This window comes from Xyrauchen texanus, chromosome 20 (assembly GCF_025860055.1).
Source record: "Xyrauchen texanus isolate HMW12.3.18 chromosome 20, RBS_HiC_50CHRs, whole genome shotgun sequence".
Taxonomy (NCBI): domain Eukaryota; kingdom Metazoa; phylum Chordata; class Actinopteri; order Cypriniformes; family Catostomidae; genus Xyrauchen; species Xyrauchen texanus.
This window is the reverse complement of record NC_068295.1, coordinates 26,668,434-26,683,021: the sequence shown is the minus strand read 5'-3', so window position 1 is coordinate 26,683,021 and position 14,588 is coordinate 26,668,434. Positions and strand designations below refer to the sequence as shown.

Here is a 14,588-nt window from a genome sequence, read left to right as displayed (position 1 = left end):
CCTGTAGCCTTGCCTGTAGGCAAGGCCTTAATTACCTCGCTAAGCTCCTCCAAGGTTATCTCAGAATCAAGAGAATTTTTTTGCTCCACTGTCAGTTTAGGAAGTTCTAATAGTTCCACAAAGTTTCTAATATTCTCAACATTAGACGAAGATGTGGAACTATAGAGATCAAGAGAGAATTCTTTAAAAGCATTTTGAATATCAATGGCTGAGGTAAATATTTAACTGAGGGAATGGTCGAAAAAGACTCTTTCTGTTTTATATATCTAGCCAGAGGTTTTCCTGCCTTTTCCTCTGACTCAAAAGTCTTGCCCTGAATTGCCAAAACTCCACCTTCCTTGACAAAATAGTATTATATATGTATTTCAATCGGGTCAGTCCTCTGAGGCCATCATACGACATTCGATGCTACACCTCTGCACTTTTAATATTCCCTTCCAACTCAACGAGTTCTTGTGCTTTGGATTTTTTGGTAAATGAGGCATATTGTATGATCTGGCTCCAAAGAACATCCTTAAGTGGCTCCCAAGTCACGCCCACAGAGGATGCTGAGGACCAGTTGGTCTCCATATAAACATTGATTTCAGCCTTTAGCATTTTTTGGAATACAGGATTTTGCCTCAGGGATACATTCAAGTTCCAGCTATATCATTTCAGTTTCTCCATATGTGGCAACACCTCTAAACACACCAGGGTGTGATCTGAGAATACAATTTTTCCAACTGAGCAATCAACAACAGATGAAAAAAAAGATTTTCTAGGGTAAATCTTATGGACTGATGAAAGAAATGTATAGTCCCTACCAGATGAATTCAGAAGTCTCCAAATATCTGTAAGACCAAGATTTGTCAGTGTTGCTCTAGGGGGCTTGTACATTTTTGCTTCAAAGTCCATCAAAAGATTAAAGGTCTCCTCCCAATATTATATCATGAGGGGTGCCAGCGGCTTGTAACATCCCTTCAAGATCTATAAAAATGCCCTGGTCATCAATTTTAGATGCGTAAATATTAGCCAAAATAAGACCTTGCCCCTAATTTTCTGCTAAAACAATGACTCTTCCTAATTTATCTTTAATCTGTTTGAGACATTTGATTTGTAGATGCTTACTTAGTGTAATGACTCCCCTGCTCTTACTTGAGCCAGCACTAAAGAAAACATGTCCCGAACATCCACGAACTGTCCCGAAGGAGTGTTACTCCACACACAAAAACATGCTGTGGGCATGTGAATGTTTTACGGTCAGCCTTAGCATCTGTTCTCAATTTGGCCAGGAATATCAGTGCAAAAGCAAACTTCCATTGATGTAAGCGTTTTTTGCATACCTCGAATCGATCACGTTTCTCTCTTGTCGAATTCTTAAAATCTGGGAACAAGAAAATGCTGTGGTTCTTTCAAAAAAGCCTTCGTTTAATCCTCACCTCATGTAACAAGATCTTTATTGGATGATCTCAGAAATTTGGCCAGAATTGATCGGGCCTGTCTCATGGCCCACACGCCCTCCAATACCAAGTTCCCCATCGCCAAGCCAGAACCTTGTGAGCTCACTCGATTTCCAGCTTATGGCCTTTTACGTCTAGCAGATTCGGAAACAGCCCGTCCAGGAATTTCCAGACAGTGTGTATCGAATCTCACGGTTAATGTAATTTAATCGTGTTGAAAACTAGCAAAGTGTGCAGAGCTCACCTTTCACATGTCCGAACCACGTATGGCATCACGTGACCTCCCTCACTAAACTTTGAACTATTTTCATGTACCCAGGAAAAAATCAAGCAGTTCCAAGAACGATTAGTTGAGGAGAAGAAGAGGCGTCTTGAGGATCGAAAGAAGCAGCGCAAAGAGGACAGACGAAAGGCCTTCTATTGCCAGAAAGAAGAGGAGGCTCAGAGAATTCACGAAGAACAGCTCAAGAAAGGTTCTTATCTGCTGTTCTTTAACACTCAATTATCAGTAATTTGTGAATGTTCATATTATAGTTGATGATTGCATATCTTTTTAAACTTGTTCTTTATGTACTGTATGCATGCATTTTTTTTCTTCCAACTATTGCACGTTCACTTGTTTAATTTTATTTGTCAGTATTTGGACTACCTGAATTATGGCTGGGTGATATGACCACAAAAATGATATCTTGATATTTTCAAGCCTATTGTCAATATTAAATATTAGAGGTCGACCGATATTGGTTTTTTTCAGGCCGATGCCGATCTTTTGAAATCCGGGTCGGCCGATGGCCGATTAATGCTGCCGATTTATTTTGGCCGATATGTGCTTGTTTTTAACCTCTTATTTGAACCTTTTATTTGAAAGATAAAATGTAACACAAATAATTACTTAAGATAGACAAAATTTCTCAACAAATACATTTATTGAACACTTGACCGATCTGCACTTGTACACTTAAATTAAAAATGTATAATGTAAAAACATATTGTATAAATAATGTATAACAAATATATTAAATAAACAAAGCAGGTGTTACTGAACTGCTCCGAGACATGAAGGTTGAGATCCAAATGCAGCTTTAATTAAGGGGCAATCCAGACACAAAATATATATATATATATATATATATATATATATATATATATATATATATATATATATATATATATATATATATATATATATATATATATATATATATATACACAAAGATAAACGTTATATAGGCACAGTGATTTAATTTCTTGAAGGTCTACTAACATTACTGTTCAGGTGTGGTCTAAAAAGAAATCTAATAAAGTAATCAATTGTAAAATAACACTGCATAGTTTATCATAGATAGATTAATGCTTATTAATGCAGAAGTTATCCATTCAAGCCTTTTGTTGTTTGATTCGCAGTAATGGCTCAATCGTCAGCATGTTCATTAGACTGCTTCCCCTTTAAGACCGAGTTCAGATCTAATAGGCTCCTGATGCGCCATATTTTCTCCCAACTATTTCCATAACTACATCCATTTATAACATAAACTGTGTTTAAGTGAATCTCCAAGCCGGTCGTTTTGACATATTTTTGAGTATATTTGATCGGTTAGACGCGCACATGAAACCCAAAGTAGCCTATACTTTGCTTGTCTCTTTGATGTGTGTTTCGAGCGCCACGCTTTGGGAATGGTATCTCTTGCGCTCTTTTTATTATTAAACGCGTCCCGCAATTTAGCAACAGTAGCTAGACTGCATTTTACAACAATCACTGATCGTGCTGATTCTGACTTTAAGTTTGAGTTTTAGGGAGAAATGTCAGTGCACCGCTGTGAAGGGATGGAAGTTGTGCTAGACAGAATACGGCTTATGTATAAATATTATTTTTATAATCTTTGGAAGGTGAAATCTAAAATAAAATCAGACTAATATCACAGATCTAAACCAGGCTACGTTTGAATGTTTAGTTCTGTCACTCATTTAGCAGGGCTCGTGTTGTGCTCGCTGTAGCAGTGCGTGAGAGATCTCTCTCTCTCTCTCTCTCTCTCTCTGACTGCGAATAGCTAAACTGCATCGCAGACAAATGGTTTCATATTATTATACATAGAAATGGCTGGCGAGATAAAATAACTTTCTCTTTATAGCAATAATAAATGTATTTTCTTAATTTCTCCAGTACCGACAGCAGAAGCGATAACGTCTGAGCTTACCAAAGCCAGTCCTTCAATAGCCTATAGTGCATTGGTAACTTTTTTATTAATTATTTCTCTGCATTGAGTGACAACCCTCTCAAATATAAGACACACAAACAGAACAAATAAAAGTCTCAGATTCACTGTCTGTAATTGCAAAATTCTTGCTTACTTATTGTGACATGATAGCAACCCTTCTGCGGTGATAATGCAACTTCAACTACGCTATCAATATCCAAAGTAGCCGAAAGTAATGTTGCGTTTTTTCTCGAAGTTGGCAGTAACATATCAAAAGTTTTTAATTAAATATAAAGAAGTTATAAAAATGTAATCCTTACTGTTTTCTCCAAGGAACTTCACTCCTTCCTTAGGCACTGGATGAGGTCTGCTCACTCTGCTGGAAAATGACTCTAGGGGCAGCGTGCGTCGAACATGTGTTCCACAACAACACTAGGCTGCCCACAGATGCGCCTGCCTAATAATCGGCTTGATATACTTGGATATTGGCCGATGCCGATTATGTAAAAAAATGCAAAAAATCAGCCGATTAAACGGTCGACCTCTATTCAATATATATCTCGATAATTATGTGTTTGCTATGAAGTGGCTCAATAAATTATTTTTATTTTATAATTATTTTTCTTTTTTGTGAGAGGACACATTTAATTCAAACAGCCAGTGTTGCCAAGTAGATTCAATATTTTGAAGGCATTACATAAATATCTATTTAAAAATAAAGGCATGATTCCAATGGTTCTTCACAAAATGAACAAAAGGGAGAATGTAAATTTGTATAATTTTCTTTGATATGCATTTAGTAGAAAACATTTAGTTTTTTGTAGATTTGTCCTGTTGACCACTTTCACCTGGAGCTTCTTTTTTTTTTTACACTGAAAGTGCAGTGTGCATCAGACTGTATAAAATGTTCCACATTTGGTGAAACGCTGTCAACTCCATTCTGTTATAGTGTGCAGCATTTGTAGATTTGTATAATACCTTGAAGCCGTTACTAATGTTTGGCATTGCGTGAGTGGTTAAACCTGCAGTATTTCATTTAAAAATGTGTACACACACAAGCATGTTTTTTTATTCTTCCTGAAACACACACAGACATGTTTGTCTTTAATCACAGTCTTTTGTGGTTTAGTAATCACACATGATATGACTATCACCGTTTTGATGATATTTTGATTAATTGTGCAGTCCTGAATGATCGTGGTTATATTTTATATCGTCAGCAAAATCGGCGCAATTATATCATGAACATTCAAGATATCACCCAGCCCTACCCTAAAAGGGACTATTCCTAAATCTTTTATATGTGCCGTGATAAATTGACCTTCATAATGATCAGCTTGAGTGTCAGCCTCTGTGTTGGATCCATCAGCTAGCATGTTTTATTTAGCTTGTGTTCTGACCATCTTTGATTTATGTGTTTTAGAGCGGGAGGAGCGGGAGCGCATAGAACAGGAGCAAAGAGAGGAGGAAGAACGTGAATACCAGGACCGTTTACGCAAGCTGGAGGAACAGGAAAGAAAGCAGCGTGCCAGACAACTGGAAATTGAGGAGCGTGAACGACGTAAAGAGGAGGAAAGGAAGGCACCAGAAGAAAAACCCAGCAAGGTAACTAAAGCATTCCTCTGTGTTAACCAGGTGATGACTGAAATTATTCAAATAATTTTAATCGCTTTCTCTCCAGGACTGGAGTGAACGGGAGGAAAGCGGCTGGAGGAAGCGAGGTGAAGGAGAATCAGAATGGCGCCGTCCTGTTGCTGACAAGTAAGTGTTTTCAAAGTAATTAACCTGAGGCAGAAGGAAAAATAAGTTAAATAAAAAAATATTTTCTTTCCTAGGGACTGGCGTCAGGAAGGGCGTGAAGACAATGACCGTGCCACAGAAGACCGTGACCGAGAAACTTCCTTCAGAAGAGGAGGAGACAGTTCTCGTCGTGGTGGTTCAGATGACAAAGGACTCCGGCGGGGCTTTGACGAAGATCGAGGTCCACGAAAAGGAGTTGACGATGACCGTGGACCTAGGCGGGGCTTCGATGATGACCGTGGGCCCAGACGGGGCTTTGACGATGACCGAAGTGTCAGGAGAGCTGATGATGATCGTGGTCCAAGACGTGGAATGGACGAAGACCGTGGCCCTAAACGAGGTGATGATGACCGTGGTCCAAGAAGAGGTTTTGATGATGACCGTGGCCTCCGTCGAGGCATGGATGAACCCAGAGCACCTCGGCGTGGGGCAGATGACGACTGGGGCCCCAGAAGAGGAGGGGATGATGAGAGGGGATCCCGCAGAGGTATGGATGAATCTGGCCCACGTCGTGGAGATGACGCTAGACCTTGGAAGCCTCTGGGAAGACCAGGTGTGAGCTTAAGTGGTAATTACACATCTTATTCTTGACTATCTATTTTTTCTTGATCTTTTGAGATAAGGGTTCATTGTACTAATATATGTATCTAAACATAGTGATCCTGCTGCTCTGCATGTGCTTTCATGGGATTACAGCATTGGAAAAGTGTGTGAAAATGAGGTCTAGCTTTCTGATCATTTGAATCTGACCTTTAGAGTTTGTGCTGCAGATTGTTTTGTGAAGCAGTCAAAATCTAATCCAGATATGAGCCCAAAATATACTTGGTCTGACACGAATGTTAGGCATCTGCGTACAGGATGCATGATGCAAATTTTGTCATCAGCAGAGCGCATGTGGCCAGATGTTGCATATTGTCCATAATCTGAACATATGCCGATGTGCCTGGAATTATTTGCACTAATTAGTTGGTCCACAAGGTGGCAGCACTCACATTTGATCTGTTGCGGTCACAAAGAAGTGATAATTGCTGCTAAACGGGGACGAAGGTAGAAACAACAAAAGTGTATGTGCATGTCAACAGTGTGTCTATAAAGATATATTTATGCATCTAAACTCCTGAAGATTAATAATCCAGTATCTCATCACAGTCGTAGCTTGCTTCCACCAACCACCTGTGTATGCACAGTCAAATTAAGTATACTTTGAAATAGGGGTGGGCGATATGATCAAAGTCTTATATCACCTTAAAGAGCAATTTTATACCACGTGTGGCGGGGTGAGCAAGAGACAGACACTGTAGGTGTGGCGTCAAGCCTCGGAGAGTCATTTATTGGAAATAATAATAAACATAATATATCCATAGAAAATAGTGTCGGGGGAATGGTGTTCAAATTAAAGGGCATCCTCGCCATGAGATGGGGGGGCTCCGTGAAGGGCGGGGAAGTGTCCGAGGATTGGCCCAGGCATGAGCTGGGTCCGATGGCCACACGCGCTCCCCTCCTGTGGCGGCAGCGTCCTTGGCAGCCTGTCTGTTCTCCACCTGTGACGCATCTAAGTTGGCCTAATACTCCCCGCTCTGCGAGGATGCCAGTGTTTACACATGGAGATTTTAAACCGGCTCCTTGAGAAGATGTGCACTCTGCGTTTTAAAGACAGTGGATTATCATCAGGTGTGCTTCATCCACCACTGTCAGAAATTAGGTGTATTAATTATGCACCTCTTTTCTCTCTCCTGCCAAACTCCTGTCCTGCCCTCCTGAATCTTTTCTTTATTGTTGTACATGAAACTGGTGTTGAGCAGGTAGAATTCAATGAAACTGTCAGCTGAGGACATGTGACGTATTTATTTCTCAAACTAGAGACTCTGATGTACTTATCCTATTGTTTAGTTGTACATCTGGGCCTTCCACATCTCTTTCTGTCCTTGTTAGAGCCAGTTTCTTTGTCTTTGAAGACTGTAGTGTACACATTTTGTATGAAATTTTTCAAGCATTGTATAGCCTTCATTCCTCAAAACAATTATTGATCGAGTTTCTAGTGAAATTGGTATCTTCTTTTGCCATTTTTGACCTAATATTGACCTTAAGACATGCCAGTCTATTGCATACTGTGGCAACTCAAAAACAAACACGAAGACAATGTTAAGCTTAATTTAATGAACCAAGTAGCTTTCAACTGTGTTTGATATAATGGCAAGGGATTTTCTAGTACCAAATTAGCAATTTAGCATGATTACTCAAGGATCAGGTGTTGGATTGATGGCTGTTGGAAATGGGGCCTGTCTAGATTTTATCAAAAATTACTTTTTTCAAATAGTAAATATCATTTTATATCAGTGATGTACTGACTATACTTTCTGATCAGTTTGATGAATTAAAGTACAAGTTTCCTTCCGAGACAGTAAAATCTGTACATTATTCCAAACTTTTGGCCATCAGTGTGTATTAAATATCCATGTTGTAATGCCTATAAGTGAAACTCCAATAAGTGAATTAATTACTTTATAAATTAAAAAACTACTATTTTTCTATTTATTTGGAAATGGAAAAATATAGTCAAATAAAAAAAAAAACTCTTACCAAAAAAGTGAAGGTGTTGCAGAGGACAGTCTGTAAAACCTGGTATGGTGCCCCAGGCAAACATTCATAAAGAATATTTCTTTGTATTTGAAATGTAAAACTGAAACCCCTCAAAGCCTATAGCACAAGAGTATCTTATGCATGAATGCAAAAGATATATTTACATTTTTAAATGTTGCATTTTAAATGTCACATTATGCCACATTTCACACTGTTGTTAACAATTATTATTTTTATAAACTTTCCTCAAACACAAGATCTTAAAGTAATGCAATAACTCAAATAATACGAAAGTAAAAAGAATCTAACGGAAACAAAAATTTCTTGCAGAAAATAAATATATATTAGAGATGCACCGATTGCAATTTTCTTGGCCGCTTTCCGATTTTTTGCAAGAACTATTATTGACCACATATACAAACAAAATCTACCTTTCTTCAATGCTAAATTTTATTTTCATAATAAAATAAATTATTAAACATTACAATTTCCCCCAAACTGCACTAAGTTACAGGATCTTCTCTCACTTAAACAACTTTCAAAATAAAGTGCTCTGTGACTGGAAAGAGGTAGAAATAACAATTAACTGCAAATAAGTTGCTTTATATAACAGATGTCATTTTCCACAATTTTTATAAATTGACCTTTTTCTCTTTATTACTCGTCTAACAAAACAATTCCAAAGATCTGAAAAACAGAAGTGTCCAATACGCTCAACTTACGTTAGATGTACAAATATCAGTTGTAAAACTGAGCACTGCTTCGGGAACGGCTTGCATGCCTGTCAACACTCCCGTTTTTCCCGGGAGACTCCCGTTTTGTTATTTCTCCCAAAACAAATCCCGTAATTTGTATGACCCAAACCACATTATATGAATAATCAAATCAATATATTATTCCAAGGTGGTCCAGTTGCCAGATCTTGAATGAAACGCATCCTACTCACACAATCGACACATCATACACATTACAAATCATTTATGACCACAACCTGGCAACCTACAACCCATTTGCGCTGTTGATATCTGCGCAGGTAGTAGACACAGAATGTTAAATCAAGCATCACTGGTAGAGGGGAGGAGAAGACTCAGCTGGTGCTCTGGTGAAAAAAACATTTTAAATGTACATTTAATAACAGCTGGATGGAAGAATTGAATTTCATATCCCAAAGCCATATCGACAATGCGCACGCCTTTTGCAATGTGTTTCGCACTGATTTTAATATCAGACACAGTGGGAAAAATTACGTTAAATCACAACGGCACAACTTGTATGTATTTAGCCTGACTCTGCCATCCAGCACCCCCCTTCCCCGCTCCCGGATTTGTGTACCCAAATGTTGACAGATAACAGGCGTGTGATATGACACGAGATTAAACAACTCAGGCAACGAGATGTCGGAAAGTACCGCATACTCTGTATCGAGGAAATGCATCAGATTTCTGATGCCTCTGTCCTCAACTATGGAGAATGGCTGGTCATCCAGGGCCATGAATTCCATAATTTTCCTCGTAATTGCTTGGTATTTTTGTTGCTCATACCAAGTAATGATAGAAGAGGCTGCTGACTTGTGGCTGGCTCTGAGCTCTGGCTAGCTTTAGCCGCTTTCACTGTTTAGCTTCTTTTTTAAAATGGGCAGTTTCAGCTGGGTGATGGTGTTATAAATGTCTAATTAGGTTTGTTGATCCGAAAATGGTGGTTCCCCCACCATTGTATTCACTCACACAGTGAAGATCTCCCATGCCAATGACATGTTTACATGCGGCTGTGACGTTATTGCCTGCGCTGCTGGCAACAAAACGGACCGGCTTGGAATCTGTAAGACGTGAGGCTGACCGGCCGGTTACCGGTCCGAGCCGATTTCCGCATGCTCGGACAATTCCTGTCCCTGGCCGGTCGATCGGTGCATTTCTAATATATATACACTTCTTGCTAAATATTTTTTAACTGCATTAATGCCATGTGCATTTTAAGCATTCATAATGTTCTTTTGCGTGCCTCATTTTGAGGTGCTAAAACAGATTTTTTTTTTTGTATTATGAGTGATTATCATTGTGCGACACAGATTGCAGATTGCATTTTTCTGCTCTGTGTCAGATTTTGTGAATCTACACCACAGATGTCGCATCCGTTTTAAGAATGAGCTCCTCTTCGTTTTCTTGTTTCGATTCGTCCCGTTCTGTGGAGTTGTCTTTCTCCATTAGGTTTTTTTTTTTTTACTGGGACAAAATTGAGTGGTGCGAGTAATCCTGTCTGTGGAATATGTCTTATGTGAAATACAAACGCGTGCGTCAGATAAGCCTTTTTGAATGTCATCGAATTTGCTTGGGCCACCACAGAAATTGTTTTAATGCTGGAAAAACCCATGTTTCTTCAGTTGTCTCAGTCTCATGTGAAGCCCTGACCACATAGATAATCCCATGCTGTGCACATGGAAATGTACATATCGCGAAATCTCTATCAATTGATGCTTCATATTCATAGGAGTGATGGTGTTGTAGTGGGCTAATGCACATAACTTTTAATCAGAAGGTCGCTGGTTCGATTCCCACAGCCACCACCATTGTGTCCTTGACCAAGGCACTTAATTCCAGGTTGCTCCGGTGGGATTGTCCCTGTAATAAGTGCACTGTAAGTCGCTTTGGATAAAAGTGTCTGCCAAATGCATAAATGTAAATGTAAATATTGTCAGCATATTTTTTGGGAACCTGAGTGTTACCCCATGTAACCCTTGTAGGTGGATGGAGAGAGAGAGAGAAGGCTCGGGAGGAAAGCTGGGGACCTCCTCGTGATGGTGGTCGTGAAGATGATGATGGTGAGCGTGAAGAAGATGACCGTCAGGAAGGAGATCGATTCCGAGATCGCCGCCCTCCTAGGTGAAAATATAATGACATTCTCTCGCTTTTTTTAAATGTACCCTGTATGAATTTTATTTTTGTTTTGTCTTTTTTCATACTTCTTTTACTGATATAAGGAATTAAGGTGACTTTGGTATTGTAATGCCTATATTAGACTTTAAGTAATTATGTCTCCTTACAAACAGATTCACTGTACCTTAAAATACACTTATTTCCTGGGAAGCTGGGCTCAGCCTGCTGGCAGTAGTTTAAACATGTAAATGTATATGCATGTACAGGGAAGAGGGGGGTGGATGGAGAAGAGGCGGTGCTGAGGAGCCCAACAGTTGGCGAGACTCTCGTCGGGAAGACATTGACCGTGAGGATCGCCGTGACCGTCGTGACATAAGAGACCGCAGAGATGACCGTGATCGTGACCAGAGAGTCCCTCCCAAAGACAACGATGAAGGTCAGAGTTTTGTGATCTGCCTTAAATACACCTGAGACGTCTTTGCCATTTACTTTTTGGCTGTTAAAATACTTTATCCTATCCCAGCTTAATATGCAGAGAAAACAAACTCAAAAACTGTAAACACTGTAGCATCTGTTGTGCTATAAAAATGGTGTGAGGGACCATATTTTTGCAATTTCATTCAGTGGTGCAGAAATTACACCACTTCATCTTAAAGGTGTACTATTCCTCATTAAAAAAAAAAAAATGTATTTGACAATGTGGGGAAAAAAGTATGCCTGAATCAGTATGCCTGAATTCCAGTGCTCAAGGGATTTTTACAAGTAACAAACTTAAAAGCACATCTAAACAAAACAAGCGAACTCAAGCGCCAACCGTAATCACATCGCCACAGCCAACATGGAGCAGAATGCATCAACACCATGCTGCCGCAAATACTGCACTGACTGGGAAAGAGCTTGCAGCAGCCGTGCACCTGTACGAACCACCATTGTCAAATATTTTTTAATTAAGGTTGAAAGACTGATATTTGTGTTGTATGAGACAAACAAATGGCTCTGGTGTGGAACTGCATGCATACACTCAGATAGGTGTCAGTATAAAGTCCAAGACCACTGGGTCAAAGAATGTCTAATAAAAAGGAAATAATTGAGTACCCCTTTAAGGAAAATGTTCTATTTTATTTTCGAACTCACAGGTGGTTCATGGCGTCGTGGTGATGAGCGCAAGGATGAAAGCGACATTCCTCCCAGACCCCGTGACCGTGATGTTGGTGAGAAGAGCTCCTGGCGCTCTGAAAAAGATAAGGAAATCCCGCGCCGGACCAAGAATGAGACCGATGATGATGGCTGGACCACTGTCCGCCGCTAAAGCATAACATTTCTGCTCAATGTTGTACTTACCCTTGATGTGGTCTCTATTCAATAAGAGTTGGAAGGTGTTGCTGCTTACATTAACATGGAATACATAAAGCTTTGCCATAGATGTACAAAACCTATAACAGGTTTTCGAACATGGCAATTTATATTTATGATCCCTTTTTAAAAACTTCCAACTTCCATTGAAAAGTAGCTCATTCCTTTTTGTTATGCATGCTTAGATGATTAAATTGGTCACACAAAATTATGTAGGATTTTTTTTTTCTTTGATGGGCTGCAGATGTCATAGCAAGTTCAGACATGATCTTTATTACAGACATGACCTCGGAGGTGTGGTGGTAAGGTTTGAGTTTAAATCAGCAGGTTATTCTTACGGCTGTGTCCATGCTGTAGTTGCTGCCTATCCTGTGGTTGTACGCCCTCTAGAAATATGAAAAATCTTTATTAATAAAGTTGTTTGCTCAGACTGGAACTTTTAGTTATTTTTATACAGCAGAAGACTTGTTTTTGATTCTAAATTAAACTTTTTGGGTGACAATTTACAATAATGTATTCCTTAAAGGGATCGTTCAACCAAAAATGAAAATTCTCACATCATTTACTCACCCTCATGCCATCTAAGATGTGTATGACTTTCTTTCCTCTGCAAAACACAAAGATTTTTAGAAGAATATATCAGTACTGAAGGTCCATACAATACAAGTGAATGGTGGACAGAATTTTTAAGGCTCAAACTGCACAAAGGCAGCAGAAAAGTTATCCATACTACAGTGGTTTAATCCATGTCTTCAAAAGCTATATGATAGGTGTGAATGAGAAACTGTCAATATTGAATTGACTTTTTATTTATTTTATTTTTTTTTACTACAATATCTCCTTGCAAAATGCACAAAGAATGCAAATTGCCAAAAACAAAAGAAAATGAAAGTGGATAATTATAGAAAAAAGGACTTGTGTTCAGTAGAAGAAAGTCACCCATCTGGGATGGCATGAGGGTGTGTAAATAAAGAGAGCATTTTCCTTTTTGGCAGAACTTTGCTTATTATTAGTTATTTACATAGTTAACATGACCTTACAATGAATAATACCTTTTCAGCACTTGTAAATCTTGTTAACTTAAAGTAATACATTATAACATTTAACGTTGAATACATTCAAATGAATGTATTATGAACTAAAATCTATTCAACAATTTTATTTTCATAAATTAATATTAACCAAGATTAAAAAAATACTATAAAATCTATATTGGCCATTGCTTGATCATAATACCTAATGCATTTACTGATGTTAAAAAATAGAATCTTATTGTAAAGTGTTTCTACTTTTTTGGCAAACAGTTTCAGTGGCCTTTCTCATTGTTTTTGGCCACTAGAGGTCACTTAAATCAACTTTTTCTAACGTCCCAGTCTTCTCTCTCTTCATAAATGAACCGAGAGCACGTGATTGGATCCTTATAATCTGTTAATTTATGCTTTAGTTAAAATAAAGCAATTGCTTCTAATACACTGCTATTGGTTCTCTTTTTTAATGTCGATTAGTCAGTGATGCACTAAAAGATTTAGCAAATAAAAACTTTTCAAAAATAATTAGAATAATTTTTCATGTCAGAAATCTCTGGCCTCCCTTTTGGTTGCACATTAATATAAAACAGCTTTTGTGTTTTTGTATGTTTCTGAACTTTAACTTACAAATAATACAGCCATGTCAGTGAAGTGAGATTTCATACACAAAAGCAACATTGACAAAAGCGTTTGTACAATACACTCTCAACCATCTTGATTAGGATACTGTTGTGATTCAGGAAAGTTTTAGACTAGCTACTTGATTATACTAACTGCTGCAGGAGGACCACACACACACACACACGTCGATGGGAGGTAATCCTCGATAAACCTCATCAATGCGAGTTCTTAGTTTCGTGCAACGGTTTCTTTGGTCGTGGTTCATCCCGCTGTGGGGTTGATCAACTTTTCCTCGCATTATGTCGGTACGAAGAAAAATCAAGAAAGAAACAATTTGGATCTTAAACAATGTTAGAGGTCTTTGCTGCATTCTGGTGGATAATAGGCCTACACAATTGAATTTGAGGCCTATAATCCCACAATTGAAGCCACAAATTCCCACGCAAGAGGATATGAACTCCCAAACTAGATTAAACCCGTATATTTCCAAAGACCTACTTTGTGAAGTTTGACCGCGGGTCATCATATGTACACTTCATCGACCTCGTTCTGGAGGGGTGAGCCGAGTGAATTTGGGATGTTTGCCTTTTACGCAATCTGTGCATCTGCCACCCAGTGCCATTGATCAGTCTGCGCGTGAAAAATCAATAAAAGCATTTCAACACTTGTCTATTCAACTTCAGGCAACCGTGTATTAGAATG

At 38.7% G+C, this 14,588-nt stretch overlaps 1 protein-coding gene across 2 annotated transcripts in view; it reads left to right on the top strand.

The window, feature by feature from the left end:
* The window catches only part of eif3s10 (eukaryotic translation initiation factor 3, subunit 10 (theta)), a 36,441-nt gene extending 23,774 nt beyond the window's left edge, over nucleotides 1–12,667 (top strand). The window contains exons 16-22 of one of the 2 annotated variants that reach the window (XM_052151162.1): nucleotides 1,759–1,912; nucleotides 5,058–5,239; nucleotides 5,316–5,395; nucleotides 5,470–5,987; nucleotides 10,752–10,890; nucleotides 11,151–11,320; nucleotides 12,021–12,667. In XM_052151162.1, the coding sequence (XP_052007122.1) occupies nucleotides 1,759–1,912; nucleotides 5,058–5,239; nucleotides 5,316–5,395; nucleotides 5,470–5,987; nucleotides 10,752–10,890; nucleotides 11,151–11,320; nucleotides 12,021–12,193 (1,416 nt within the window). In that variant the 3' untranslated portion in view covers nucleotides 12,194–12,667. Of the gene's footprint in view, nucleotides 1–1,758; nucleotides 1,913–5,057; nucleotides 5,240–5,315; nucleotides 5,396–5,469; nucleotides 6,003–10,751; nucleotides 10,891–11,150; nucleotides 11,321–12,020 lie in introns of both variants that reach the window. The other variant, XM_052151160.1, reaches the window with a different exon arrangement.
* The last annotated feature ends 1,921 nt before the right edge of the window (nucleotides 12,668–14,588 follow it).